Source organism: Pseudorca crassidens, chromosome 8 (assembly GCF_039906515.1).
Source record: "Pseudorca crassidens isolate mPseCra1 chromosome 8, mPseCra1.hap1, whole genome shotgun sequence".
NCBI lineage: Eukaryota > Metazoa > Chordata > Mammalia > Artiodactyla > Delphinidae > Pseudorca > Pseudorca crassidens.
This window is the reverse complement of record NC_090303.1, coordinates 10,911,048-10,938,392: the sequence shown is the minus strand read 5'-3', so window position 1 is coordinate 10,938,392 and position 27,345 is coordinate 10,911,048. Positions and strand designations below refer to the sequence as shown.

Sequence of the window (27,345 nt, the reverse complement as noted above, 5' to 3'; positions counted from 1 at the left end):
GGCACGTGGGTTTCAGTAGTTGTGGCATGTGGGCTCAGTAGTTGTGGCGCGCGGGCTCTAGAGCGCAGGCTCAGTAGTTGTGGCACACGGGCTTAGTTGCGCCGCGGCATGTGGCATCATCCCAGACCAGGGCTCGAACCTGTGGTCCTTGCATTGGCAGGCGGATTCTTAACCACTGCGCCACCAGGGAAGTCCCTCTCCTTTTGTTTAGATTGGGTAATTTCTGTTCCATCTTTAAGTTCTCTGAGTCTTTCCTTTCTCCCTTCCATTCTGCTATAGAGCACCTCCATTCAGGTTTGGGGTTTTTTCCCCTGATTTCCACCCCCCCCCGGGGGGGGTTTGTTTGTTTGTTTGTTTTTTCAACTCTAAAGTTTCCACTTGGTTCTTCTTGTATCTTCTGTTTCTTTGCTGAGTTTCTATTTTTTCATGTATTTCAGGAATGTTCATAATTTTTATTGAGGTATTTTTATGAAGTTTGCTTTGAATTTTATGAATTTTAATTTTATGGTCTTTGTGAGGTAATTCTAAAATCTGTGTCATCTCAGTGTTGGCTTCTAATGATTGCTTTTTCTCATTCAAGCTAAGATTTTTCTGGTTGTTGGTATAACAAGTGATTTCTTATGAAACCAGACATTTTGAGGATATGTTATGAAACTCAGAATCTTATTTAAATCTCCTGTTATAGGAGGTGTCCTCTGGACATTTCGGGTCGGGGTTGGGGGACACTTGTTACTGCCAGGTGGGGTAGGGGTCCAGGTTCCCCACCCCAGGTCTGTTGATACCCAGGGAAGTGAGGGGACGGAGGGTGGGTCAAGGGTGCTTTGTTACTGCTTCCCAAGTAGCCTCCACTAATACCAGGGATGGAGTGGTTGCCTAATTACCAGCAGCCTAGGGGGGCTGCTGGGGACACCGGGCCTTTGCTGGGGCAAGTGGGGGTGGCCACGGTGTTTTCTGTGGGGTTGGCTGCAGCAGGGTGATGATTGTCTAAAAATCTTCTGTACTGCTAGGTGGCCTGTTCCTGGTCTTCTGGCCAGAGAGAGCCACTTTCCTTGAAACGTCTTTTTGCTATGCCTGTTGGCGTCTCTGAGTTGCCTGCTTCCCTAACCCTAAATCTCGACTGTATGAGGCAAAAAGATAGCCCTGGGAATGATCACAAGTCGTTCCTCGGGACCGGAGGTCCCCGGCTGATCTGCTTGCTTCTGTCTGCCTTCAGTGTTTGTCTTATATATATAATGCCTCGGGTTTTTAATTGTACTTATTAGCAGGAGAAGGAGGGAAAGGTACATCTCCTCCATCTTCCAGAAGTGGAAGTCCCTATGAGCACTTTTTTCTAAGTGTAAATTCCATTTCTTTAGTAAATGCAAGACTATTCAGGTTATCTGTTTCTTCTTGAGTGAGCTCTGGTTACTTCTGTCTGGAATTTTTTCATTTCATTTAAGTTGTAAAATTTATGAGCATAAAGTTTCCAATGTTCTCTTATTAGGGCCTGTTGTTTTATCCCTTCTTTCATTCCTAATACTGGTAATTTGTGTGTTTTCTCTTTTTCTCGGTTATATAGATTTGTTGTTGGTTTCAAAGGAACAGCTTTGGTTTCATTGCATTTTCTCTGTTGTTTTCCTGTTTTCTATTTCATTGGTTTCTGCTCTTTGCAATTTCTTTCCTTCTACTTGCTTTGGGTTTAATTTAGTCTTCTCTTTCTAGTTTTTTATTTCTTATTCATTGACTTGAAACCTTCCGTCTTGGCAATATAAACATTTAACAGTATTTCAATTTAAGAATCACATTACATGGGCTTCCCTGGTGGCGCAGTGGTTGAGAGTCTGCCTGCCGATGCAGGGGACACGGGTTCGTGCCCCGGTCTGGAAAGATCCCACATGCCCGGGAGCGGCTGGGCCCGTGAGCCATGGCCACTGAGCCTGCGTGTCTGGAGCCTGTACTCTGCAACGGGAGAGGCCACAACAGTGAGAGGCCGACATACCACAAAAAAAAAAAAAAAAAAAAAAGAATCACATTACACAAATGCAGTACAGGTAAGCCTTTGGTTTGTCAAACTTCTTATGACAGAAGGTCAAGCATTTTGGTTGAACTTAAGTGAGACTGTGTCCAGAGGAGAGAGTCTTAGGATGGCATAGTGTCTGGAAAATTACCCTAAAAGGAAGCCGTGACCATGTAGCCCAGAAGATGGAAGACTCCTAGAAGCATAAGAGCTGTTTTCAAATAAATGAATGCTTCACAAAGCAAGGAATATAATGGGCAGAGTCAGCACCAATGCATAGCAGTTACCAGGAAGCAGCAGATTTCAGCTGAATGAAAAGAACTTCCAACAATCAGACCTGTTCCTTTTTTTTTTTTTTTTTTTTGCGGTACGCAGGCCTCTCACTGTTGTGACCTCTCCCGTTGCAGAGCACAGGCTCCAGACACGCAGGCTCAGCAGCCATGGCTCACGGGCCCAGCCATCTGTGGCATGTGGGATCTTCCCAGACCGGGGCACGAACCCATGTCCCATGTCCCCTGCATCGGCAGGCAGACTCCCAACCACTGCGCTGCCAGGGAAGCCCCCTGTTCCTTTTTTTTTTTTTTTGCACCGGATAAAATTTAATAGGGTGGGGAAGACACTGAAAACGGGACAAGGAAGAAGGTGCAGAGTCCGGGTTGGGTGAGGGCCTTAGTTAGCCAAATCTGGGGCCTTCAGGCCCACCCAGCTGCATCTGCAGGTTGACGCAGTAGCCCTGAAAGCTGCAGAGCGCCCAGCACATGTGGGAGCAGGGGTAGTGGCGTGGATGGGGGCAGCCAGGGACAGAGCTTCAGGGTTGAAGGAAACAGGGCTCCAACCAGGATAGACCATTTGCCTCTCGCGTCCCCTCTGGCTCTCAAACCCAGCAGTTCCACTTTGTGGGGTTTTCCTACTAGTACACTCACTCCCAAATGTCTTCTTTAAAGATATCACTTGGGGAATTCCCGGGCTGTCCAGTGGTTAGGACTCGGTGCTTTCACTGCCAGGGCTAGGGTTTGATCCCTGGTCAGGGAACTAAGATCCTGCAAGACACACAGTGTGGCCCAAAATATATATATATATATTTATAATATGTACATAATATATATGTCACTGCTGCACAATTAATATCTTAATAAAACTGGAAGAAAAAATAAATGTACAAAACTGAAATAAGTAAATAATATGGAGGGGCATTGTGGGGAAGCTATGACTGCTGCAGCAAGACTAGAAACCAGAGTTTCTACCACTACATCAGTAGGGAGCTGGTTAAGTAGTTTATGATGTATCCATCCATGTGTTACAAGGCTTAAATGAATTAATACATAGAAATTAATATACATAAAGTGCTCAGAATAGTGCCTGGCCCATAAATAAGCACTAATGTAAGTTAACTGCAACTGCAGTGTAATAAAACCATTTGAGAGAGTAGGATCTATATATACTGTCGAAATGAACTATAAGGTACGTTAAGTGGGGAAAAGAAGTGCAGAGCAGAACGTGGAGTATAGCTGCATCTCTGTGTGTGTGTGTGAGTGGGTGGGTATGCGTACACCCACCATATGTGTTTAAAGATGAAGAAGTCAGGGACTTCCTTGATGGTCCAGTGATTAAGACTCCGAGCTCCCAGTGCAGGAGGCCTGGGTTCAATCCCTAGTCAGGGAACTAGATCCCGCATGCCACAACTAAGACCCGGCACAGCCAAATAAATAAATAAATATTTTTAAAAAATAAAATTTAAAAAATGAAGTTGGTAACAGTGGTGGATATTGGGGAGGGCAGCTGGGGGACTGAGGTCTCAAAACTTCGAAGCAGTTCACTTTCTGTGGTGTTCTAGCTGTAATGTTCATATTATGATCACTGTCTTACCTGGTCCCTACCCTCATTTCCCTATGGGGAGACCCAGACCCAGATGGACCCTGGGATTGATCAAGGTTCTCTGTAAATGCTCATCAGAATTCTCCCTGGTACATCTTTTTTTAATGTTCTCATCAGTTTGTGACTATTTCTAATCTTTTCTTTAGTCAGTGTAATAAAGGAGTTTAGTAAAAGCAATTCATCATAAACAAATAAATAAAGAATTCTCAGACTTCTGTAAGAACTACAGTTTTGCTAATGTTTTCTTAAATCTTTTTACTGTTTTTGATAACATCAGTCATGACATGGGGCCAGTAAGATCTGTAGCAGGAAAGGAAAGACGTGCTTTGCTGAGGCTCTTGTTTCTCTAAGGACACATGTAGGATTTCCTATTCTGAATTTTTCTTCTAAGGAAGCCATCAGTTGCTAAATGCTTTTGTATAAGAATGTTTATGGGCGGGGTGGGGGGGCTTCCCTGGTGGTGCAGTGGTTAAGAATCCGCCTGCCAATGCAGGGGACATGGGTTCAAGCCCTGGTCCGGGAAGATTCCCACATGCCGCGGAGTAACTAAGCCTGTGTGCAACAACTGCTGAGCCTGCGCTCTAGAGCCCGTGAGCCACAACTACTGAGCCCGTGTGCCACAACTACCAAAGCCCGTGTGCCTAGAGCCTGTGCTCCACAGCAAGAGAAGCCACTGCAACAAAAAGCCTACGCACCACAATGAAGAGTGGCCCCCACTCACCACAACTAAAGAAAGCCGGGATGCAGCAAAGAATACCCAAAGCGGCCAAAAATAAAAATAAAATAAATTTTAAAAACAAAATCAAAAAAACTTAGTAAAAAAAAATGTTTATCGGGCTTTCCTGGTGGCGCAGTAGTTAAGAATCTGCCTGCCAATGCAGGGACACGGGTTCGAGCCCTGGTCAGGGAAGATCTCACATGCCACGGAGCAACTAAGCCCGTGTGCCACAACTACTGAGCCTGCGCTCTAGAGCCCACGGGCCACAACTACTGAAGCCCATGCACCTAGAGCCCATGCTCTGCAAGAAGAGAAGCCGCCACAATGAGAAGCCCGTGCAGTGCAACGAAGAGTAGCCCCTGCTCGACGCAACTAAAGGAAGCCCATGCACAGCAACGAAGACCCGATGCAGCCAAAAATAAATAAATAAATTAATTTTTTTAAGAAAAGATTTTTCAGGGAAAAATTTAAAAAAAAAAAGAATGTTTATAAAAACCAAAGAGTCTTTGTATAAATTTTGGCAAAGCCATAGGAAGCAGTATTATATAATCATTAAAATATTTAATATCCTGGGGAAACGGTCACAACATGGTGAGTTTAAATGCAGGTTACTCATGCTGCTAGTAGGAGGGTGAGTGGTACAACCACTTTGGAGAGCACTCGATGGTATTTAGGTGCAATGTTCTGACCCTGTGGCTTAGTTTTCCCTTCTTAGGAGTACTGCAGAGAAACTCAGTGCTTGCTGGAGAAAACCTCCGTTAAGAATGTGTACAGTAACAGTGTATTAACCACAAGTTGGAAACAACTAAATGTCCAACAACAGGAGAATGGATAAATGAACTGTGGTATATACTATTCAGTACTTAGATTTCACTAAGCTCTACTACAGGACGTAGAGGTACATGTTTCAACCTGGATGAACCATGAATATAAATATTGAACAGAAAGCAAGTTGCAAAGGATTTGCACAGCATATAGAGTATGACACCATATGTAAGGTACATAGACTGTATATCTCTATGGTTTAAAAGACATGGAAATACTCTTCCAAAATGTCAGTGCTATGAAAACCCAAGAAAAGCAAGAAGGCTTCAAGATTAAAAGGGACTAGAGAGAGGTGACAACTAATGCAGGGTGATGTGCTGGATTGGATATGGGACTGAGGCAAGAAAGACTGGGTATCGTTAGGACAATTGGTGGAATGTGTCTACTGAGGGTCAGATAACGGTATTCTGTAATATTAAATTGCTTGGGCCGAGAACTGCACTCTGGCTGGTAATGAAATGTCCATGTTTTAGGGAATAGGGACGTCTACTACTTACCTGCAAATGGTTTAGGAAAAATGTGTGTGTGTGCGTGCGTGTGTAATGGAAAGAGCATGAATAAGAAAAGGGGCAAAATGGCAACAGTTGGTGAATCTGAGTAAAGACTGTGTGGGAGTTCTCTGTATGCTTTCAACTTTTCCATAAGTCTGAATGATATCAAAATTTTAGTGAACAATAAGCCTAAGAAGATACCATATATTATTTATGGACACATGGAATACATATTGCAACATGTAGAAACTATGTCCTCCACTTTCAGGGCCGTGCTCTCTGTGTGGGGGCCAGCTGTAGCAGAAATGTATAAAAAGTCCTGAAACTGTTAAGATTTGTTCATTTTGGCTTGTGAGTTCATGGGTGATCATTATAGTATTATCATACTTTCTATATGTTTGAAGTAGTCCATAAAAATAAATTTTAGGTATTTGTTTTTATTTTTATTGTTTTGGTTGCATCAGGTCTTAGCTGTGGCATGCGGGATCTTTTGTTGTGGCATGTGGGCTCTTCGTTGTGGCATGTGGGCTCCTCTCTAGTTGTGGCGTGTGGGTTTTCTCTCTCTAGTTGTGGCACGTGGGCTCTGTAGTTTGTGGCACGCAGGCTCTCTCGCTGAGGCGCGCGAGCTCAGTAGTTGTGGCTCGCGGGCTTAGTTGCCCCGCAGCACATGGGATCTTAGTTCCCCGACCAGGGAACGAACCTACATCCCCTGCACTGGAAGGCGGATTCTTTACCACTGGACCACCAGGGAAGTCCCCATGAAAATAAATGTTAAATGCAGGTTATAAAATTACAAATATATGATTAAGTTTTAGTACATCTAAGTGGTGAGGCCTTTAATTTTCTTTTCAAAGAAAAAAATGCTAATGTTAAGTTACCAAAGTACAAAACTACAGAAATGATAGGATCTGAAATTTTATATTTATATTTCATGTGTATGCATGCAAAGAAAATCATCTGGAAAGGAAAACATCAAAATATTTACACTGAACCTGGTAGAATATAGTGACTTTGTTTAATTTTTCATTAAACTGTCTTCCAAACTCTGTTGAACACGTATGAATTTTGTTACCAGAATAGGGAAAAAAAAACAATTAAAAAAAAAATAGCCTTTGGGAACTGTCTTAGAGTAGGCCAAGGGCAGCCAAGTGGCCTCCAGCAGGTGACCTTCAGGCTCCACCCTGCCTGCCGTTAGCCCCGCCCTCACCCTCAGACACATACATTCCTGCTCCTGCCCTGCCCTCTTATCCTGCCCTGCCCTCGGCTCCACCCCCTGTCCTGGTTCCACCCTGCCATTGGCCTGGAGGGTGGGCCTGCTCTGCCCCGCCCCACCTCTGCCCCACCCATGCTCAGCAGCATGCCCAAGCCCCCTGGCCAAGCTGCCTGTCTCTTGCAGATCGGCTTCACCACCGACCCACGCATGGCCCGCTCCTCACCCTACCCCACCGATGTGGCCCGAGTCGTGAATGCCCCCATTTTCCACGTGAATGCGGATGACCCGGAGGCAGTCATGTACGTGTGCAAGGTGGCAGCTGAGTGGAGGAGCACCTTCCACAAGGACGTGGTGGTGGACCTGGTGAGTGACCTTAGCCCGTGTCCTGAAGAGAGGGGTCAGGGCTCCCTAGAGCCAGGGCACCTCAGTGCCCCTCCTGAGGGCTCCTGCATCTTCGGCCTGGGTGATCTGACCTGGGGAAGAAGGTAGTTGGAATCCTGTCCCGAGATAGCCCCAGGTCACTCTCGTTTCATCTCATGTGACAGTCAAAGCAATTCTAGCGAGTGAAGGAGTGAGAGACAGGACCCTAATTCTAGAAGAGGTAAACTGAGGTGTCACATAGGAGAAATGGGGGCAGGTCCTCGTGGGTCCCGGGTCCCAGCCAACATGGTCCGTGATGCTGGCGTCTCCTGGCTGTGTTCAGGTGTGTTACCGACGCAATGGCCACAACGAGATGGACGAGCCCATGTTCACACAGCCGCTCATGTACAAGCAGATCCGCAAGCAGAAGCCCGTGCTGCAGAAGTATGCCGAGGTGCTGGTGTCGCAGGGCGTGGTCAACCAGCCTGAGTATGAGGTGCGTCCCCGGCTCTGGTCCCAGTGGGCCTTTCCAGAGCCAGGGAGGGATAGAGAAGGCCCACCACAGGGCAAATGCTCGCTTTCGCAGAGTAATTAGGATCCAAGTGAGAACACGTGAAATATTTACAACTATAGCATTTCGGTGCATAACTTCTTGGAGAGTCCAGGCTACTGAGGCGTTGGGTGAGGGAGGTGGGACCTGAGAGCACTTTGGCACAAGGCAGTGGCCTCCTTGGCTTACAGAGTCCAGTGCACAGGGGTGAGAGGGCGAGAGGCTGATGAGGGATCCAGCTCGTAAAGGGCCTGCTGTGACCTGGTCAGTTCTGGCTGGTTATGAGTGCGAAGGCCCGTGCAGGGTGACGGAGAAATGGAGCAGGGCTGCGTATTCAGGGGCTGTGCTCGGAGCCATGAGAACTCATCCGAAAGAATATGGTGAGAGGGTGGGCGGGGACAGGGCTCCAACTTAGAGCAGGATCTGCAGCCAGCAACTGTGGAGAAGCAGCTACGGGAATGAAAACAATAAAACGGAAGCTTCCCACAGACCTCAGGGGTGATGCGTGTTGGGAGGAGAAGGCCTGGAGGCCAGTGGAGTCTGAGGGACTCTGCACTCAGGAAGTGCAGGCGCGCTCTGGCCGTGTGGCTGGCGTGCCCTGTGCAGAGCGGCCCTGACGGCTGTGTCGGGCCCGACCCTCCAGGAGGAGATCTCCAAGTATGACAAGATCTGTGAGGAGGCCTTCACCAGGTCCAAGGACGAGAAGATCTTGCACATCAAGCACTGGCTGGACTCCCCCTGGCCTGGTGAGTGAGGAACGCCACCAGTGAGCCCCCTCCCCGCTCCACAACACCCTGTGGGCCCTGGACTCGGACCCCTGACTTCGGCTCTCGGTCCTGGCCACCGCTGCACAGCATCTCGCGTGTCCACGGCTCCTTGAGGAGTGGCACCTGTGCGTCAGCTTGCCGCTTCTCTGCTAGGCTTCTTCACCCTGGACGGGCAGCCCAGGAGCATGACCTGCCCCTCCACGGGCCTGACGGAGGATATTCTCGCGCACATTGGGAACGTGGCCAGCTCCGTGCCTGTGGAGAACTTCACCATTCACGGAGGTAAGGGCGCCACCTGGACCTTTGGAAGTGTTGGGCCGAGTCCAGTGCCAACTGTGTCCCAGCATGAGACCAGTCCTCGCCCACCTTAGGTCCCTGCTTCGTTCAAGGCCGGGGTGGCTGGATGAGGGAAGCCCTCGCCTCACCTCACCCCTGCCCTGGCGAGGTCCTCAGCCGGCGGAGCAGTGGAGGAAGGGATGGGATGTCACGGCCGCTCTGGCCTGGTCTCCACTCAGCTCCCTTCCCCACTCTCCCGGTGAGTCAGGACTCCCAAAAGCTGGGGCCAAAGGAAGCTCAGCTCTTGTCCCGAGAGGGGGTGCCGGGTGGCTGGTGAGCACCCTGTCTCTGCAGGGCTGAGCCGCATCCTGAAGACACGTGGGGAGCTGGTGAAGAACAGGACGGTGGACTGGGCTCTGGCGGAGTACATGGCTTTCGGCTCCCTCCTGAAGGAGGGCATCCACATCCGGCTGAGCGGCCAGGACGTGGAGCGGGGCACTTTTAGGTAATGGTCCCGGTGCTCTTGTGGGCCCTTCAAAGCATGGGAGATGGAAAGGAAGGGCTCTGGAGTTCCTCTCCCAGAAGAAAATCCCTGCAAGGAGAAAATCGTTAGATCCCATTGCTCAGACCCAGAAGCACCCTTTCCCTGCTCTGATTAGACGCTTCTGTTAAGAACGGGGCTTTGTGCTCCCCCGGCGGTGCACGGGGCTGGCTTCTGCCGCTAATCTGTGCTGTTCTCCCTCAGCCATCGCCACCATGTGCTGCACGACCAGAATGTGGACAAGAGAACCTGCATCCCCATGAACCACCTCTGGCCCAACCAGGCCCCCTACACCGTGTGCAACAGCTCGCTGTCCGAGTACGGGGTCCTGGGTGAGCACCCCAGCCTGCGAGGCCCTCCTCCCTGCCGCCTCCCCGCTGCTTCCCCTGCCACCCCTTGCCCCTCCTCCCCTCCGCCCCACTCTCCCCTCCTCCCTGCAGCCCCCTTCCCGCCCACCAGCTGACTCCTGTCCGGTCTTCTCCCTCCCTCCTGCCCTGCAGGCTTTGAGCTGGGTTTTGCCATGGCCAGTCCTAACGCCCTGGTCCTCTGGGAGGCCCAGTTTGGTGACTTCCACAACACGGCCCAGTGCATCATCGACCAGTTCATCTGCCCGGGACAAGCCAAGTGGGTGCGGCAGAACGGCATCGTGCTGCTGCTGCCCCACGGCATGGAGGGCATGGTGAGGCCCCCGCCCCTTCCCGGCAGACCTAGAACGTGGGAAGGGCCTGCCTAGGACCCTGACCCCGAAATTGGCACCGTACAGGCTCTGCTGGTGTTCCCCACCTCCCTTGGAAGGCAAGAGGCAGGTCCTGCTCCGTTACTGATGAGAAGTGGCAGTGCGGACGGGGACCTCCCAGGCTCCGGTGTTCCCTGTTCTCTTCCCTCCTCCTCCGCCAGGCCCTGTGGGGGGCTTGCTTAAGAACCGGGTTTGGAAACCAGGAGGAACCAGGAGTGCTGGGCCCTGTCCTGATGTGGAAACGCCCCCTCCACGCTCCATGTGCAGGAGGAGAAGGAATTAAACTGCCAGCAGTAAAGAGACAGTTTGGTGTTTTTCAGACCAAAATGAGCAAGTTGGTTAAGGAAGAGATGTACTGAATGCAACGGTCAGCATGGGGGAAGCTCCTGATCTGTAACTTGTGTGTCTGGTTCCAGGGTCCAGAACATTCCTCCGCCAGGCCGGAGCGGTTCCTGCAGATGTGCAATGACGACCCAGACGTCCTGCCGGTGAGTGGCACACCTGGGCGTCTGTGGGCAACTCTGAAGGCACGACTGCTCTGTGCCTCTCGGGAGTCGCAGGTGGGCCCCGAGCCTGCTGGTCTCCACAAAGTGAGAGGCCTTCTTAGAGCACAGAAGACAGTGCCGGGCTGCCTCCTGTCGTCCCTGCTGCTGTAGAAAGCAGAGGCGCTGAAAGCTACAGCAGAAGCTTCTAGGAGTGACACCGCCTGTATTTTGATTCAGGCAAACAGTTTAGAGGAAAGAACTCTGGGGTGATTCTAGTGAAATTTTAAGAGCTAAAAGGAAATTTGGGGGGTTCTAAGGAACATCAGAATTGGTTTTAGGTAGAACCTGTATCTGTCCCAGACCAGGCAGTAGTTTTCAGAGAAATAGGGGTTACATGGGACTGAGAATCCCATTCAGAGCGTGGGGCTGGCTGGCTGAGCTCTCGTCAGTGCCCCCTGTGTGTGCATCTCTGGAGGAGCTGTGGCGCCCTAAGGCTGCGGCCATGAGGCCCTCTGCCTTGATGCCCCCTGCGACGGGGTGCTCAGTGCCGCCTGGCCTCTGGCCCTTTCCCTCCTTGCTCCAGGACCTTAAGGAAGCCAACTTCGACATAAATCAGCTGTACGACTGCAACTGGGTTGTTGTCAACTGCTCCACCCCTGGCAACTTCTTCCATGTGCTGCGTCGCCAGATTCTCCTGCCCTTCCGGAAGCCGGTCAGTTGGGGGTGTCCCAGCTCAGAGAGGCCTGACCTGAGAACTCCAGGGCCCCAGCCCAATGGGAGGATGGACTTGTGGGCGGGTGGTCGTAGATGGTGCGTTGAGCTTGGAGGAGAGCTGAGCCCCCAGGAAGCAGTCTCCTTGGTGAGGTGTGGAAGGGTGAGTAGGAGTGTGAGTGAAGGGTCCAAGGGGAGAATGCCCCCTGCTGCTGCCGGCCACAGTGCAGGGCCAGGCAGGCCCATGGGACAGGACAGCCCTGGCCACAGGCAAGGACGTCAGGAAAGGCTCAGGGGTCTTCCCCAGGTATAGGGTAGGGGGCACCCAGGGCTCCGAGCAGGCTGGGACAGACCCTGGAGGAGTGGATGCCCAGTGTCTCAGGGCGGAGGAGAGGGGACGAGGGGAAACCGCATCGTTCTGTTCTCCTTCTCTTCACCTCTACCCTGCGGATCCCGCTGACCTGACCGTAGAGCTGGGAGGGCAGCATTAGATGCCTGTTCTGAAGGCGAGGCCTGGGCAGCCCCTTGCTGTCAGCCCTCCTTCTGGAATCCTTAGAACCTGAGCCTGTGCTGCTGTGTTTCAGTTAATCATCTTCACCCCCAAGTCCCTGCTGCGGCACCCTGAGGCCAGATCCAGCTTTGATGAGATGCTTCCAGGTAGGCTTGAGGGGGGGTGAGCATTTGGAGTGGGTCTTCACTGCTACTCTGTGGGGGGCTTATCCTTGTCAGTCTCACTCTGGTCCTTGCCACAGTTTTTGGTTGTTGGGTAAAGACCACTGAACACGACAGCCTGGATGTCAGAGCTCATGTGCAAATTGGTCAAACAGCATGTCTCGCGTCCCACTGGGGTCTGTGACCCCTGCCTGGGTGCACCCCCGCAGGACTCTTTCAGAGGCAGTGAAGTGAGTCTGAGGTTAGAGTTCACGCTGCTGCCCGGGCACTGCTCCTGGGGGGCTGATGGCAGCTCACCGCCAGGAAAAGAGGAGAAGCACCGGTGGGTAGGGGCTGCCACGTAACATGGCAGCTCAGTGGTGTGAGGTGACGCCCACAGCACTGAGATTTCCCCCCGGACAGCAGACATCAGGTGGCTGACAGCACACAGTGGCCCCACACAACCCCGGGCTTACAGGGCCAGGGGAGCCCACTTGCTCCCAGCCATGGAGCCCCCTTTAGTCTTCGGTCAAGGTAAACCCCTTCTTTGGTTTTTTTCCCATTTTTTTTTATTATGGTGAAATATACATAATATAAAATTTACCATCTTAGCCATTTTTAAGTGTACAGTTCAGCGGCATTAATAAACACCTTCACGTCACTGTGCAACCATCAACCCTGTCCATCCCCAGGACTTTTTCATCTTCCCAAACTGAAACTCTGCACCCATTGAAGAACTCCCCCATCACCACCCCTCCCCCAGCCCCTGGCACCCACCATCTGCTTTCTGTCTCTGTGGGTTTGGCTGCTCTAGGAGCTGCATGTGAGTGGGCTCATACAGTATGTGTCTTTATGTGACGGGCTTATTTCACTCAGCACAGTATCCTCAAGTTTCATCCATGTTGTAGCAGGTGTCAGAATTTCCTTCGTTTCTAAGGCTGAATAATGTTCTGTTGTATTTTTATACCACTTTTTGCTTATCTATTCATCTGTCAGTGGACACTTGGGTTACCTCCACATTTTAGCCATTGGGGATAATGGCTAAAATTATTAGCCATTATGGCTAAAATTTTTAGTACACCTATGAACATGGGTGTACAAATCTCTCTTCAAGACCCTGCTTTCAATTCCTTTGGGTATATACCAAGAAGCAGATTGCTGGGTCATATGGTAATTCTTCAGGCATACCATACCGTTTTCCATACTGGTTCACAGCAATACACGAGGATTCCAGTTTCTCTACATTCTTGCCAACACTACTGTTTTCTGTTTTTGTTTTCTTGGTTTTTGTTTTTGTTTCATAATAGCCATCCTTGTGACCATGAAGTAGTATCTCATCGCAGTTTTGATTTTTGTTAACCTAATGATCAGTGATGTTGAGCGTCTTTTCATGTGCTATTGGCCATCTGTATGTTATCTTTGGAAAAATGTTTAATCAAGTCCTTGCCCATTTTTTAATTGGGTTGTTTGTTTTGTTGTTGGGTTGTAAGATTTCTCTCTGTTTACTGGATACTGATGCCTTATCAGATATGTGACTTGCAACTATTTTCTTCCATCTGTGTGTAGTCTTTTTTTTTCCAGGCCTGTTTGTGTGTTTGTTTGTTTGTTTATTTGCTGCACCACACGGCATGTGGAATCCTGGTTCCCCAACCAGGGATCAAACCCGTGCCCCTTGCATTGGGAGTGTGGAGTCTTAACCACTGGACCACCAGGGAAGTCCCTGTGTGTTGTCTTTGGATGCACAAAATTTTTAAATTTTCATGAAGTCCACTTTTTCTCTTCTTTTTGTTGTTGTCTGTGCCTTTGGAGTCACATCTAAGAAATCACTGCCAAATTCAATGTCATGAAGCTTTTTTTTTTTAATAAATTTATTTATTTTTGGCTGCCTTGGGTCTTCGTTGCTGCGCGCAGGCTTTCTCTAGTTGCAGTGAGCGGGAGCTACTCTTCATTGTGGTGCGTGGGCTTCTCATTGTAGTGGCTTCTCTTGTTGTGGAGCACAGGCTCTAGGTACATGGGCTTCAGTAGTTGTGGCGCGTGGGCTTAATAGTTGTAGCGCACGAGCTCTAGAGCGCAGGCTCAGTAGTTGTGGCACATGGGCTTAGTTGGTCCGCTGCATGTGGGATCTTCCGGACCGGGGATCGAACCCCTGTCACCTGCATTGGCAGGCGGATTCTTAACCGCTGTGCCACCAGGGAAGTCCCAATGTCATGATGCTTTTGCCGCATGTTTTGTAGTTCTGTAAAACATGCCGTTGGTAATTTGATAGGGATTGCATTGAATCTGTAGATTGCTTTGGGTAGTATGGACATTTTCACAATATTGATTCTTCCAATTCAAGAACATGGTATATCTCTCCATCTTTTTGTGTCCTCTTTGATTTCTTTCATCAGTGTCTTACAGGTTTCTGAGTACAGGTCTTTTGCCTCCTTAGGTAGGTTTATTCCTAGGTATTTTATTCTTTTTGTTGCAATGGTGAATGGGATTGTTTCCTTAATGTCTCTTTCTGATCTTTCATTGTTAGTGTATAGGAATGCAAGAGATATCTGTGCATTAATTTTGTATCCTGCAACTTTACCAAATTCATTGATTAACTCTAGTAGTTTTCTGGTGGCATCTTTAGGATTCTCTATGTATAGTATCATATCATCTGCAAACAGTGACAATTTTACTTCTTCGTTTCCAATTTGTATTCCTTTTATTTCTCTTTTTTCTCTGATTGCCGTGGCTAGGACTTCCAAAACCATGTTGAATAGTAGTGGCGAGAGTGGGCAACCTTGTCTTCTTCCTGATCTTAGAGGAAATGCTTTCAGTTTTTCACCATTGAGAATGATGTTAGCTGTGGGTTTGTCGTATATGGTCTTTATTATGTTGAGGTAGGTTCCCTCTATGCCCACTTTCTGGAGAGTTTTTATCATAAGTGGGTGTTGAATTTTGTCAAAAGCTTTTTTCTGCATCTATTGAGATGATCATATGGTTTTTATTCTTCAATTTGTTAATATGGTGTATCACATTGATTGATTTGCGTATATTGAAGAATCCTTGCATCCCTGGGATAAATCCCACTTGATCATGGTATATGATCCTTTTAATGTGTTGGTGGATTCTGTTTGCTAGTATTTTGTTGAGGATTTTTGCATCTATATTCATCAGTGATATTGGTCTGAAATTTTCTTTTTTTGTAGTATCTTTGTCTCGTTTTGGTATCAGGGTGATGGTGGCCTCACAGAATGAGTTTGGGAGTGTTACTCTAAGTGTTTGATAGAATTCACCTGTGAAGCCATCTGGTCCTGGACTTTTGTTTGTTGGAAGATTTTCAATCAAGGTTTCAATTTCATTACTTGTGATTGGTCTGTTCATATTTTCTGTTTCTTCCTGGTTCAGTCTTGGAAGGTTATACCTTTCTAAGAGTTTGTCCATTTCTTGCAGGTTGTCCATTTTATTGGCATAGAGTTGCTTGCAGTAGTCTATTATGATGCTTTGTAGTTCTGTGGTGTCCGTTGTAAATTCTCCTTTTTCATTTCTAATTTTATTGATTTGAGTCCTCCCCCTCTTTTTCTTGATGCGTCTGGCTAATGGTTTATCAATTTTGTTTATCTTCTCAAAGAACCAGCTTTTAGTTTTATTGATCTTTGCTATTGTTTTCTTTGTTTCTATTTCATTTATTTCTGCTCTGATCTTTATGATTTCTTTCCTTCTAATAACTTTGGGTTTTGTTTGTTCTTCTTTCTCTAGTTCCTTTAGGTGTAAGGTTAGATTGTTTATTTGAGGTTTTTCTTGTTTCTTGAGGTAGGCTTGTATAGCTATAAACGTTCCTCTCAGAACTGCTTTTGCTGCCTCCCATAGGTTTTGGATCGTCATGTTTTCATTGTAATTTGTCTCTAGGTATTTTTTGGTTTCCTCTTTGATTTCTTCAGTGATCTCTTCGTTATTTAATAATGTATTGTTTAGCCTCCATGTGTTTGTGTTTTTTACATTTTTTTCCCTGTAATTGATTTCTTACCTCATAGCATTGTGGCTGGAAAAGATGCTTGATATGATTTCAGTTTTCCTAAATTTACTGAGGCTTGATTTGTGACCCAAGATGTGATCTGTCCTGGAGAATGTTCCATGTGCACTTGAGAAGAAAGTGTAATCTGCTGCTTTTGGATGGAATGTCCTATAAATATCAATTAAGTCTATCTGGTTTACTGTGTCATTTAAAGCTTGTGTTTCCTTATTAATTTTCTGTCTGGATGATCTTTCCATTGGCGTAACTGAGGTGTTAAAGTCCCCCACTATTATTGTTTACTGTCTATTTCCTCTTTTATAGCTGTTAGCAGTTGCCTTATGTATTGAGGTGCTCCTATGTTGGGTGCATATATATTTATAATTGTTGTATCTTCTTCTTGGATTGATCCCTTGATCATTATGTAGTGTCCTTCCTTGTCTCTTGTAACATTCTTTATTTTAAAGTCTATTTTATCTGATATGAGTATTGCTACTCTGGCTTTCTTTGATTTACCTTTGCATGGAATATCTTTTTCCATCCCCTCACTTTCAGTCTGTATGTGTCCCTGGGTCTGAAGTGGGTCTCTTTTACACAGCATATGTCTAAAAGCCTGTGTCTTTTGGTTGGAGTATTTAATCCATTCATGTGTAAGGTAATTATCGATATGTATGTTCCTATTACCATTTTCTTGTTATGGGTTTATTTTTGTAGGTCCTTTTCTTGTCCTGTGTTTCCCACTTAGAGAAGTTCCTTTAGCATTTGTTGTAGAGCTGGTTTGTTGGTGCTGAATTCTCACAGCTTTTGCTTGTCTGTAAAGCTTTTGATTTCTCCATCGAATCTGAATGAGATCCTTGCCGGGTAGAGTAATCTTGGTTGTAAGTTCTTCCCCTTCATCACTTTAAATATATCATGCCACTCCCTTCTGGCTTGTAGAGTGTCTGCTGAGAAATCAGCTGTTAACCTTATGGGAGTTCCCTTGGATGTTTTTTGTCGTTTTCCCTTGTTGCTTTCAATAATTTTTCTTTGTCTTTAATTTTTGTCAGTTTGATTACTATGTGTCTCGACGTGTTTCTCCTTGGGTTTATCCTGCCTGGGCCTCTCTGTGCCTCTTGGACTTGGAAGTTTTTGACTATAATCTCTTCAAATATTTTCTCGGGTCCTTTCTCTCTCTCTTCTCCTTCTGGGACCCCTATAATGTGAATGTTGTTGTGTTTAATGATGTCCCAGAGGTCTCTTAGGCTGTCTTCATTTCTTTTCATTCTTTTTTCTTTCTTCTGTTCCATGGCAGTGAATTCCACCATTCTGTCTTCCAGGTCACTTATCCGTTCTTCTGCCTCAGTTATTCTGCTATTGATTCCTTCTAGTGTATTTTTCATTTCAGTTATTGTATTGTTCATCTCTTTTTGTTTGTTCTTTAATTCTTCTAGGTCTTTGTTAAACAGTTCTTGTATCTTCTCAATCTTTGCCTCCATTCTTTTCCGAGGTCCTGGATCATCTTCACTATCATTATTCTGAATTCTTTTTCTGCAAGGTTGCCTATCTCCAGTTCATTCGTTTTTCTTGGATTTTATCTTGTTCCTTCGTCTGGTACAAAGCCCTCTGCCTTTTCATTTTGTCTGTCTTTCTGTGAATGTGGTTTTCGTTCCACAGGCTGCAGGATTGTAGTTCTTGCTCCTGCTGTCTGCCCTCTGGTGGATGAGGCTACTTAAGAGGCTTGTGCAAGTTTCCTGATGGGAGGGACTGGTGGTGGGTAGAGCTGGGTGTTGCTCTGGTGGAAGACTCAGTGAAACTTTAATCCTCTTGTCTGCTGATGGGTGAGGCTGGTATCCCTCCCTGTTGGTTGTTTGGCCTGAGGTGACCCAGCACTGGAGCCTACTGGCCCTTTGGTGGGGCTAATGGCGGCAAGGAGTACTTCCCAGAACTTCTGCCAGTTTTTTTGTCCCCACGGTGAGCCACAGCCACACCCTGCCTCTGCAGGAGACCCTCCAACAGTAGCAGGTAGGTCTGGTTCAGTCTCCTAGGGGTCACTGCTCCTTCCCCTGGGTCCTGATGCACACACTACTTTGTGTGTGCCTTCCAAGAGTGGAGTCTCTGTTTCCCCCAGTCCTGTCGAAGTCCTGCAGTCAAATCCCACTAGCCTTCAAAGTCTGATTCTCTAGGAATTCCTCCTCCCGTTGCCGGACCCCCAGGTTGGGAAGCCTGATGTGGGTCTCAGAACCTTCACTCCAGTGGATGGGCTTCTGTGGTATAAGTGTTCTCCAGTTTGTGAGTCACCTACCCAGCGGTTGTGGGATTTGATTTTATTGTGATTGCGCCCCTCCTGCCATCTCTTTGCGGCTTCTCCTTTGTCCTTGGATATGGGCTATCTTTTTTGGTGAGTTCCAGTGTCTTCCTGTTGATGACTGTTCAGCAGTTAGTTGTGATTCTGGTGCTCTCACAAGAGGGAGTGAGCGCACTTCCTTCTACTCTTCCATCTTGAACCAATCTCCGCATGTTTTCTTCTAAGTTTTATAATTTCAGTCTTGTGTTTAGTCTTAATCCATTTTGAGTTAGTGTGTGTGTATGGTGTAAGGGTACAGCTTCCTTTGCATGTGGATATCCAGTTTTCCCAGCACCATTTGTTGAAGAGACTCTCCTTTCCCCATTGAATAGTCTTGGTTCCCTTGTCAAAATCATTTGACCATATACGTGAAGGTTCATTTCTGGTCCCTCTGTTGTCTTCCATTGGTCTATATATGTCTTTATGCCAGTACCACTTTGATCTTGTAGCTTTGTAGTAAGTTTTGAAATCAGGAAGCATGAGTCCTCCAGCTTTGTTTTTCTTTTTTCAAGATAGTTTTGGCTATTCAGGGTCCTTTGGGATTCCATGAATTTTAAGGTGGACTTTTCTATTTCTGAAAAAATGTCATTGGGATTTTTTTTTTAAGACGTATCATTTATTTAGGCTGTGTTGGGTCTTTGTTGCTGCACACGGGCTTTCTCTAATTGCGGCGAGCAGGGGCTACTCTTCGTCGTGCTGAGCAGGCTTCTCATTGCGGTGGCTTCTCTTGTTGCGGAGCACGGGCTTTAAGAGCATGGGCTTCCGTAGTTGCAGCACGCAGGCTCAGTAGTTGTGGCTCACGGGCTTAGTTGCTCCACAGCATGTGGGATCTTCCCAGACCAGGGCTCGAACCCACGTCCCCTGCATTGGCAGGCGGATTCTTAACCACTGCACCACCAGGGAAGTCCCTGTCATTGGGATTTTGATAAGGATTGCATTGAATCTGTAGATTGCTTTGATAATATTAACGTCATGGCAATATTAAGTCTCCCGATCCATGAACATGGAGGACTTCCCATTTATTGGTATCTTCTTTAATTTCTCTCAGTAATGTTCTATAGTTTTCAGTGTACAAGTCTTTCATTTTCTTGGTTAAGTTTATTCCTAAGTAATTTTATTTATTTGATGCTGTTTTGAACAGGATTTTTTTTTCTTAACTTTTGGATTGTTCATAGAAGTACAACTGAATTCTGAGTGTTGATTTTCTATCCTGTAACTTTGCTGAATTCATTTATTAGTTCTAACAGGGTTTTTTTGTATGTGGAATCTTTAGGGTTTTCTACATGTAAAACAAACAGATAATTTTATTTGTTCCTTTCCAATTTAGATACTTCTTAGTTCTTTCCCCCCCCCCCCCCCAATTGCTCTGGCTAGAAATTCCAGTGTTACGCTGAATACAAGTGGTGAGAACGGACATCCTTGCCTTGTTTGTGTCTTAGGAAAATGCTTTCAGTCTTTCACCATTGAGTATGATGTTCGCGGTGGGTCTCTCATATCTGGCCTTTCTCATGTGAAGGTAGTTTCCTTCTAATCCTAGCATTTGTGTGTGTACGTGAATGTGAGCATGTTGTGTGTTGCTTATGTGCCATTAAGGGAACCCCTTATTTTGAATGCAGCTTCCTGAAGTCGGCCTTGTTCGCAGGGGAATGGTCCCGGCCGTGAGCATCTGAGCATTTGCTCTAGTTTCCAGTGTGGCAAGTTTTAGTATTTGTAAACTTATGAGGAGTCTGAGCAGAGTGGTCATGGGATGGTCTTCTAGACCTAGTTGTCCCTGAAGTCTGAGGTAGGTCGTTCTGAAGAATGAACTGATGTCCCTTGCTCCTCAAGGCTGGCCTTGCCTACTGTGCCTGTTAGGCTCTCTCAGTGTGGATTAATGCAAGGGCATCACAGGCTGGCGAGTGGGGGAGAGCCCTAACCCTCAGAAACTAAATGTTCTGGTGTCAGTTGTGGCACAGCCCCACCTCGTGGAGGGAGGGCCCTGGACACCCTCAGCCAAGTCCTGAGCAGACCCCCAGCTGTGGGGATTCTCTTGTAGGTACCCACTTCCAGCGGGTGATCCCAGAAGATGGCCCTGCAGCCCAAAACCCAGAAAACGTCAAGAGACTTCTCTTCTGTACCGGCAAAGTGTACTATGATCTTACCCGAGAGCGCAAAGCACGGGATATGGCAGAGCAAGTGGCCATCACGAGGATCGAGCAGGTGAGGGCAGGTGGTGCCCAGGCCGGTCCTGGCATTCCTCCTCTGGGTGGACCCCAGAGCTTTCCCAGAGTTTCCAGAACATCCTTCAGGGGTCACTGAGCTCCTCACCTGGGATGCCAGCCCCTCTAGGACACCAGCCTCGCCCAGTACTCTGAGCACCTTCTCCTGACAGGAGCTCCTCTCTCTCTCCCCAGCTGTCGCCCTTCCCCTTCGACCTCCTGCTGCAGGAGGTGCAGAAGTACCCCAGCGCCGAGCTGGCCTGGTGCCAGGAGGAGCACAAGAACCAAGGCTACTACGACTACGTGAAGCCCAGGCTGCGGACCACCATCAACCGCGCCAAGCCTGTGTGGTAAGGTCGCGGGCAGTCGGCTGGGGCCCGGGGAGGGCAAGGGGGCGCGGACCCCTCGGGGGCCTTCGCCATCACCGCGCACTGTCGCTCCCCTCAGGTACGCCGGCCGGGACCCAGCAGCGGCTCCAGCCACCGGCAACAAGAAGACCCACCTCACGGAGCTGCAGCGCCTCCTGGACACGGCCTTCGACCTGGACGCCTTCAAGAAGTTCTCATAGATGCTGCCTGGGCTCCGCCTCACGACTGCCCCTTGCTTCTCCACTACAGAATAGTGCTCCGCGCTGCCCGCGCCTCTGCCCGTCCCTGCACCACACACACCCCCTCCTCGCTCACTTAGGAATTAAGCCGCTCCCCCACGTGCTCGGCTGCCCCCAGGCCAGGTGCTCCCCAGGCTCTGTGACTTCTGTCCAGCTGAGCAGCCTTCATGGAGGCAGTGGAGAGCGGGGGGAGGAGAGGCAGCCCCCGCAGGAGTCCTGGGAGGGTCACATCTGCCCTCACCCCCGGATCACCCCCAGGGCCCGCCTCATGTGGCACACCCTTGTGCTGGCGGTCCCTGTCACCCAGCAGGGTGGCTTCCTCTCCTCAGGCTGAGCCCAGACCCCTCAGGGGAGCCACCACGGTCAGAGGCTTTGTGGGGTGGGAGGGCTCTGTCAGGACCCTCGCCGCGCAGTGAGCAGAGGGCACTGACGCGGGCTGGCTGGTGGGAGACGGCCCAAGACTGACCTGCACAGAGAGGGCAGGTCCGCTCTCCTCAGCGTCCACTTCCTCCCCTCGAGAGGGTCCCGGGCCGTGCACAGGGGCCATGCACACTCCACCCGCCTGGAGCTGGGTGGCACCCGGGCCCGTGGGGTGTGCGTGGCGGGAAGCGCCACTCGGGGCTCTCGGGCGCAGGCGCAGGCTGCTCATCTGGGTCCTGCCCTCCCTTAACCTCCAGTTCCACCTCCTTTCCTCTTTCCTTCTACACGATGGAGACTCCGAAGCATCCTTCTCTCTGCTGTGCCAAAGCTGGTCCGAAGGGGAGAGGAGGGCCAGGAGTGAGGGGCAGCACTAGGCCGGGGGCCAGCTCCCCTGACCTGTCACAGGGACAGATCTGATTTATTTATTTTGGTTAAAAAAAAAAATAACGAAAACAACTTTGCATTGCATTTGGCTTGACCCATAAACTAAGTTATCCTTGGGCCTGTGTGGTGTCATTCTTTCTGCTCCGCCCTGCCTGGGAAGCAGCCCCTCCTCGCTGCAGGGCCTGCGTGCCTGCGGGGCAGCACAGGGGTGGCGGCGCCGCCTCCTCCCTCCGGCCTGGCCTCGCTGTCATCATTGTGGCAGACTGTGTTGGACACACCCTGGTTTCTGAGTGTCCCCTGCTCCCAGGTCCCCCAACACTCCACCTAAAAAAGTACTCTGCAGTCTGTGCTTCAGCCAGCGTGGGTGGTGGGCTCGCCCTGGGACGTTGCTAGCAGTCTCCAGGAGCCCAAGCAGCTCATTGGACCTCTGGAGGGGAGCCGGCCGTGCCAGCTGAGCCCTTATGAGGCCGTGTCCCCTCTTGACAAGAGCCCCACTGCCTTCAGCCCACAGGACGCCAGCCTTGGTTTTCTGGGGGTTGGAGAGGTCCCGGCACTGAAAAAGAGCTCAGGGAAAGGCCTGGGTGTGGACATGGGGGTACCCTCCAGCAGTGGGGCCCCCTGCCGTTCACCCCATCCTTGGGGCCACACCCGGGTCCCTTGTCCTTGAAGGCTTTTCAGAATGTCTTCATTTTGTCCTGTGGCTTGCCCAAGAGTCTTCCGGGCCTGGCATGCCTTGGGCAGGTAGTGGCAGGGGAAAAGATGTCACCTGCCCCTGTGCTCCTCTGTGTGCTCCAAAACCAGCACCCTGTCCCCGTGTCTGATGCGGTCAGCCAGGCAGATTAGAGCTAATAGGCAAAAAAGGAGTCAGGAGCCCCTTTCCCTGGAGAGAATTCTGGTGCTCTAAGGGGGCAGCTGTCCCCATCCTGCACTCTGTGTGGTGAGTTAGGGTTCCGCTCTTACCCCGAGGCAGAGCACATCGGGGTGAGACATGAGATGGAAGTTTGCCCTCACCTCTTGCTGCTTCTAATCTGGTCGGTGGGTACAGGGGAGCCAAGAGCCCAAGGGGGTCTGGGCACTTCCTGGTGGGGTACCTGAGGGAGTCCAGGGCTCCCAGGAGCCACCACCACTGGCCCATCTGCAGGAGCCGAGGCAAGGGACAGGGCGAGGGACTTGGGTCTCTCCCACTCCTACAGCTCTGCGTGGGTCTGCAGATGAGGGGCAATCAGGCCACGCTGGGCCACCCGCCAGACAAACGCTTCTCTGGTCAGCTCTGTTCTGCTATGGTTCTCAGTCGCCCCTTTCCTAAAACGAAAAGAGCAATGGTGAGAAGGAAGCAGCCTCACAGTCTAGGACAGCAGCCTATATGCTTAGACTTCCAGAGGACCTGGACCAGTGTGTGAGAGCATGCATGTGTGGGCATGTCAGTGTGTGCACGTGCATGTGTGTGTGTGTGTGTGTGTGTGTGTGTGTGTGCACGAGAGTGCCTGGGCCACTTGATGTGGATTCCTGGCCTTTCTGGATATTAAAGGCCCATCTGGGCTTCCCTGGTGGCGCAGTGGTTAAGAGTCCACCTGCCGATGCAGGGGACACGGGTTCGTGCCCCAGTCCAGGAAGATCCCACATGCCGCGGAGCGGCTGGGCCCATGAGCCATGGCCGCTGAGCCTGGGCGTGCGGAGCCTGTGCTCCGCAAGGGGAGAGGCCACATCAGAGGCCCGCGTACCGCCAAAAAAAAAAAAAAAGGCCCATCTGACAGCTGCACCTGTGAAAGTGTAGGAAGAGGGTCAGCCTGCCACGTCCCTGTTCCCGGGAGCGGCCCCCAGGACAGGTGGGCCTGGGGAGTGCTGGGGGGAGAGGAGGGGCTCGGGGTGAGGCACAGGTGGGGCTGAGGCCTTATGCATAGTTCACCCTTGATGTGTCAAGTGTCCACCCACTGGGGTGATTTTATCTCCATTGGAAGTGGAGTTGGAATCAGTGTCAAACCTATTTCTGCCCTCAATTAGGTGGGGCAGTGAGCTGCCCGGTAGGGTAGTATTCACCTGGGACCGGACTACAAAGCTAACCACACCTCTCAGATTTCCCCCAGCTTTTGTCCCCTGGGAGTCCCAGCTGCCACACCCAGCTGAAAGGAATGGGGTCCAGGTCCCCTCCACCAGGGCTGCTCTGCCCCTCCCCGCGCGGCCTCACCCCCAGGACTTAACCCTTGCACTGTAGTCTACCCTCCCCCACGCCCTCGCCTCCCCCAGGGCCTCGCTCCCACCAGGGCAGACCCCTTCCCCGCAGCCCCATCACCTCCCCCCAGGACCTCAACTCCCTCTTGACCCTTTTTTTAATTGATATATTTGACATATAACATATTAGTTTCAAGTGTACAACATAACGATTGGAAACCAACAAGGACCTACTGTATAGCACAGGGAACTCTACTCAACGTTCTGTGATAACCTATATGACAAAAGAATCTGAAAAAGAATGAGTATATGTATGTGTATAACTGAATCTCTTCGCTGTACGCCTGAAACTAACACAGCATTGTAAATCAACTATAATCCAATAAAATTGACGGCATGATGATTCAATATTTGTATATATTGTGAAATGGTCACTACAATAAGTCTAGTTCACGTATGTCAACACGTTTCCTTTTTTTTTTTTCTTGTGATGAGAACATTTAAGAGTTTGCCCTTAAACAGTTCTCAGTAATAATGATCTTAAGGGAAAAAAAGATGAAACTGTTATCAGGCAAGAGAAGTAACAATAGCAAAGATAACAAATCACCTGTTATCCAGACTCCCAGTTCTGCTTCTTTGGTAAAGACTGGCCTGAAGCACTTTCTTGAGCCATTTTGCAGAATTTAAGCCCCCCTCAGGTGCTCAACCACTAGATCAACAGGAACCTAAGGTTAATGATGATGTTGACGTCTTCTGACCCTCGTGACTTCAATCAAGTAAAACTTGGACTCTCTCCAATACCCAAGCTGCTACATGAACATGCATGTACTCTTAGCTTAAAACTTCCCCAGGTTTGCTCTTCGGGGAGAAACTGTGTACGGTCAGGCCACTCAAGGTGGCTGTTCTCTTGCTCTCTGTCCATCCCCTGCTCGACCAGTGCCTGCTTCACCTACATGCTGCTCACAGGACTGACCTTCCTACTTGCTCCAAACCCCAGCTAATGATTCTTCTTATCAAAGGGGCGGTGAGGGGCGTGCTCCTCTGCTGGTTTCCCTGGTAACCGATGAGCCAATCTGACTCATCAATTCCCCCTATAACTGGCAACCTCCCCCGCCCCCCCCCCCACCTCCAGAGCGTCGACTTCCGCCAAGTCCAGCACGCCCAGGGGGGAGTCGCTCCAGGACCTTGCTCTAGAACTGTAAGCTCCCCCATCCATTAAACCATTGATGTCTCTGTGGCTGACTCTGGGCTCTTTCTCAGGTCTGGAAGCTGAACAGGTACAGGCCTCGTAGGCCTGTGGGATGTAGCCCCACATATATATTCCTTGAGGAGGAACTAGGACTCTGTTTTTTATCACTGAACTATTGTTTCTTTTTTTTTTTTTTTTTTTGCGGTACGCGGGCCTCTCACTGTTGTGACCTCTCCCGTTGCGGAGCACAGGCTCCGGAAGCGCAGGCTCAGCGGCCATGGCTCACGGGCCCAGCCGCTCCGCGGCATGTGGGATCTTCCCGGACCGGGGCACGAACCCGTGTCCCCTGCATCGGCAGGCGGACTCTCAACCACTGCGCCACCAGGGAAGCCCTGAATTATTGTTTCTTGATTGCTTCTCCCTTGTCCCTACAGTCCCTCACTATCCTTAAGATTTTTCATTACTAAGACCTGTTCAAGACCAAGCATTCTGGTCTGGCTTAGATCACAAAATGGCTTAGGCTAAAATCGTCTTCTCTTATGTCAAGAAAGCCATGCCTGGTTCTCTTTCTCTGGGACACCCTAACCTATCTGCTTACGTGGAGAGTCTGACATATCTCGTGGCTGTGGTCCCCCCTCACCCGATGAGTCAGAACTCTCAAAACACGGTATTGGGGCTTCCCTGGGGGCGCAGTGATTGAGAGTCCGCCTGCCGATGCAGGGGACGAGGGTTCATGCCCCGGTCCGGGAAGATCCCACATGCTGCGGAGCGACTGGGCCCGTGAGCCATGGCCGCTGAGCCTGTGCGTCCGGAGCCTGTGCTCCGCAATGCGAGAGGCCACAACAGTGAGAGGCCCGCGTACCGCAAAAAAACAAAAACAAACAAACAAAAAACAACCACGATATTGGTACTCTACCCTGCTTGATTGGTTTCAGTTTCCTATTGCCTATAAGGAAAATCATGAAGCACCTATCAAATAAATTAGGCAGTCATCAAGAGTATTTTAAAGAATTTTAAATAGTTTTTACAAAATCTACAAATAATGCATCCATCCTTACAGTTTGGCTCATTCCTTCCTATCATTTTTTAATGCCTTTAAAAATACTTTTTTTAGATTTCCCAGCTAACGCTGGGAAATCTAATTTGACACATTCCTTTATTTCTATCTACACACACTTAATTGTTTTGGTTTAATCATGTGAGCTTAGTTGCTGACCTCATGACCCTTCACCTTAAATACTTCTCCTTGACAGTCTCCTAAGAAGAAAGGCATTTTCCAAGCCCACAATGCAGCCATCACTCTCGGGGAATTTCACATCCATTCAATGCTATTATCTCATCTCTGGCCCTTATTCAAATTTCCCTAAGTGTCCCAATAATGTCTTTTTTTTTTTTACCCTTTTCTCTCTTTTTAAAAATTTATTTATTTATTTATTTTTGGCTGTGTTGGGTCTTCGTTGCTGCGCACAGGCTTTCTCTAGTTGCAGAGAGCAGGGGCTACTCTTCGTTGCAGTGCGCAGGCTTCTCGTTGCGGTGGCTTCTCTTGTTGTGGAGCACGGGCTCTAGGTGCGCAGGCTCCAGTAGTTGTGGCTCGCGGGGTTTAGAGCACAGGTTCAGTAGTTGTGGCGCACGGGCTTAGTTGCTCTGCTGCATGTGGGATCTTGCCAGACCAGGGCTTGAACCCACGTCCCCTGCATTAGCAAGTGGATTCTTAACCACTGCACCACCAGGGAAGCCCCCCCAATAATGTCTTTTTTCCTCCATCCAGAGTCCAATCAAGGATCATGGCACTGCATTTACTTCTTGGTCTTTCTGGTGTCCTTGAAATAGAGCAGGACCCTGTGGGGCCCTCTAGGGTACAAAAGCCTTTGCATG

At 49.3% G+C, this 27,345-nt stretch overlaps 1 protein-coding gene across 5 annotated transcripts in view; it reads left to right on the top strand.

Moving 5' to 3' along the window:
• The window catches only part of OGDH (oxoglutarate dehydrogenase), a 76,932-nt gene extending 54,704 nt beyond the window's left edge, over window positions 1-22,228 (top strand). For all 5 annotated transcript variants that reach the window (XM_067745773.1, XM_067745769.1, XM_067745772.1 and 2 more), the window contains 13 exons: window positions 7,302-7,481; window positions 7,822-7,974; window positions 8,672-8,774; window positions 8,949-9,077; window positions 9,426-9,576; window positions 9,817-9,944; window positions 10,113-10,291; window positions 10,765-10,836; window positions 11,417-11,545; window positions 12,129-12,201; window positions 20,539-20,702; window positions 20,897-21,051; window positions 21,149-22,228. In XM_067745773.1, coding sequence (XP_067601874.1) covers window positions 7,302-7,481; window positions 7,822-7,974; window positions 8,672-8,774; window positions 8,949-9,077; window positions 9,426-9,576; window positions 9,817-9,944; window positions 10,113-10,291; window positions 10,765-10,836; window positions 11,417-11,545; window positions 12,129-12,201; window positions 20,539-20,702; window positions 20,897-21,051; window positions 21,149-21,269 — 1,737 coding nt within the window. In that variant the 3' untranslated portion in view covers window positions 21,270-22,228. The remainder of the gene's footprint in view (window positions 1-7,301; window positions 7,482-7,821; window positions 7,975-8,671; window positions 8,775-8,948; window positions 9,078-9,425; window positions 9,577-9,816; window positions 9,945-10,112; window positions 10,292-10,764; window positions 10,837-11,416; window positions 11,546-12,128; window positions 12,202-20,538; window positions 20,703-20,896; window positions 21,052-21,148) is intronic.
• Window positions 22,229-27,345: the final 5,117 nt, after the last annotated feature.